We start from the raw sequence: 1,790 nt of genomic DNA on the forward strand, positions 1-1,790 counted from the left end.
GTCACTCTTTTGTTCAGCTTCATTATTTTCCATTTTGTCTTCTGTATTATTAATTCATTCATCTGCTTTTTCCAGCTTGCTGTTCATTGCATGAAGCCTGTTTCCAAGAGAAAGTATTGTGATGGTGTTTTCATTAGTGATGTTCCCATTTGAAAGAGGGATATGTGCTCAAGGAAACAGATGGAGGAGGAATTTTCCAACAAATAACACACATTGAGAAAAGTACTATCAGTCATTACAATATGAATGTTATAAAAGGAAGATAATCATATTAGATAAACACTACAGTTTACCATTGTTTACCTTATTATCATCTTTCCCTAAAATATTAATCCTTTTATAAATTGAAGTCTACAGGACAATGGAGGAAAGCAACAACAGTTCTGAAAAGGGATTTCTTCTTCTGGGGTTTTCAGATGAGCCCCAACTAGAAAGGATCCTTTTTGTCATAATTTTGCTTTTCTACATCTTGAACATCCTGGGAAACACTGCCATCATTTTGGTATCTTGTTTAGCCCCCAAACTCCACACCCCAATGTACTTTTTCCTTAGCAATCTCTCTTGTGTGGACATTTGCTTTACCACCAGTGTTGCCCCACAGTTGCTGGTTACCATGAATAAGAAAGAAAAAAACATGAGCTATGGTGGATGTGTGGCCCAGCTCTATGTGGCCATGGGGTTGGGCTCCTCTGAGTGTATTCTCCTGGCAGTCATGGCTTATGACCGATATGCTGCTGTCTGCCAGCCTCTGCAATACACAACTATAATGCATCCTCAGCTCTGTGCATCCCTGGCCAGTGTAGCATGGCTCAGTGGACTCATAACCTCCTTAATTCAATGCTCCCTTACTGTGCAACTGCCCCTTTGTGGTCATCACAAACTGAACCATATTTTCTGCGAGGTTCCTGTGCTCATTAAGCTGGCCTGTGTGGACACAACTTTCAATGAAATAGAACTCTTTGTGGCTAGTATAATTTTTCTAATTGTACCTGTGTCACTCATCTTAGTCTCCTATGGCTTTATAACAAAAGCCATGCTGAGGATAAAATCAGCAAAAGGGCGCTGGAAGGCCTTTGGGACTTGTTCTTCCCACCTGATTGTGGTCATTATTTTCTATGGAACCATCATCTTTATGTACCTTCAACCAGCCAAAAGTAGCTCAAAAAACCAGGGAAAATTTGTCTCTCTTTTCTACACCATAGTCACCCCACTCTTAAACCCCATTATCTATACCTTGAGAAACAAAGATGTGAAAGGGGCCTTGAGAACACTGGTAATGAGAAATGTTCTTGTTTTAGAAAATATATGACTGTAGATATAACATTAGTGGGATATTCTTAGCTCACAGATTATTTGTTCTAAGTACTGGGTTGTTTTTAAACATTTCCATAAGGAATAGTAACAGACACAGAATTCTGTAAGAAGCTAACATAGTCAAGTCACCGTGGTTTTTCATTCTTTCCAAACATTTTTTGAATGAATCCAAGATCTTATGTTCTATCAACTTTTCTCTTCTTCAACCATGTTATCAAATTAATTTTCATGCACAGATTGTTTTACTCTGGAGTCCATGTGTAGCTTGTAAACCTCTGCTTATTCCTAAAAGCTCAACTGAAATGTTACTGGCACTCCCTAGCTTTCTTGAATTATCATTCACCTTACCTTTAAAAAAATTATCATAATATATGTTCCCATGAAATATGAAATATACTTTATTTCTATATTTTCAAACACTGTGTGTACATATAAACACACATAATATATATGTTGTATATCGTGTATATATGTAT

At 37.3% G+C, this 1,790-nt stretch overlaps 1 protein-coding gene across 1 annotated transcript; it reads left to right on the plus strand.

The window, feature by feature from the left end:
• Positions 1-361: 361 nt before the first annotated feature.
• On the plus strand, positions 362-1,309 carry LOC116585863 (olfactory receptor 2G6). The gene has a single exon (XM_032335165.1). It carries the CDS (start codon positions 362-364, stop codon positions 1,307-1,309), a length of 948 nt encoding a protein of 315 aa, XP_032191056.1.
• The last annotated feature ends 481 nt before the right edge of the window (positions 1,310-1,790 follow it).

This window comes from Mustela erminea, chromosome 3 (assembly GCF_009829155.1).
Source record: "Mustela erminea isolate mMusErm1 chromosome 3, mMusErm1.Pri, whole genome shotgun sequence".
Taxonomy (NCBI): Eukaryota; Metazoa; Chordata; class Mammalia; order Carnivora; family Mustelidae; genus Mustela; species Mustela erminea.

What these genes read in the sequence shown, in the direction of transcription:
- LOC116585863 (XM_032335165.1), top strand. Translation starts at nt 362, where the DNA reads ATGGAGGAAAGCAACAACAGTTCTGAAAAGGGATTTCTTCTTCTGGGG.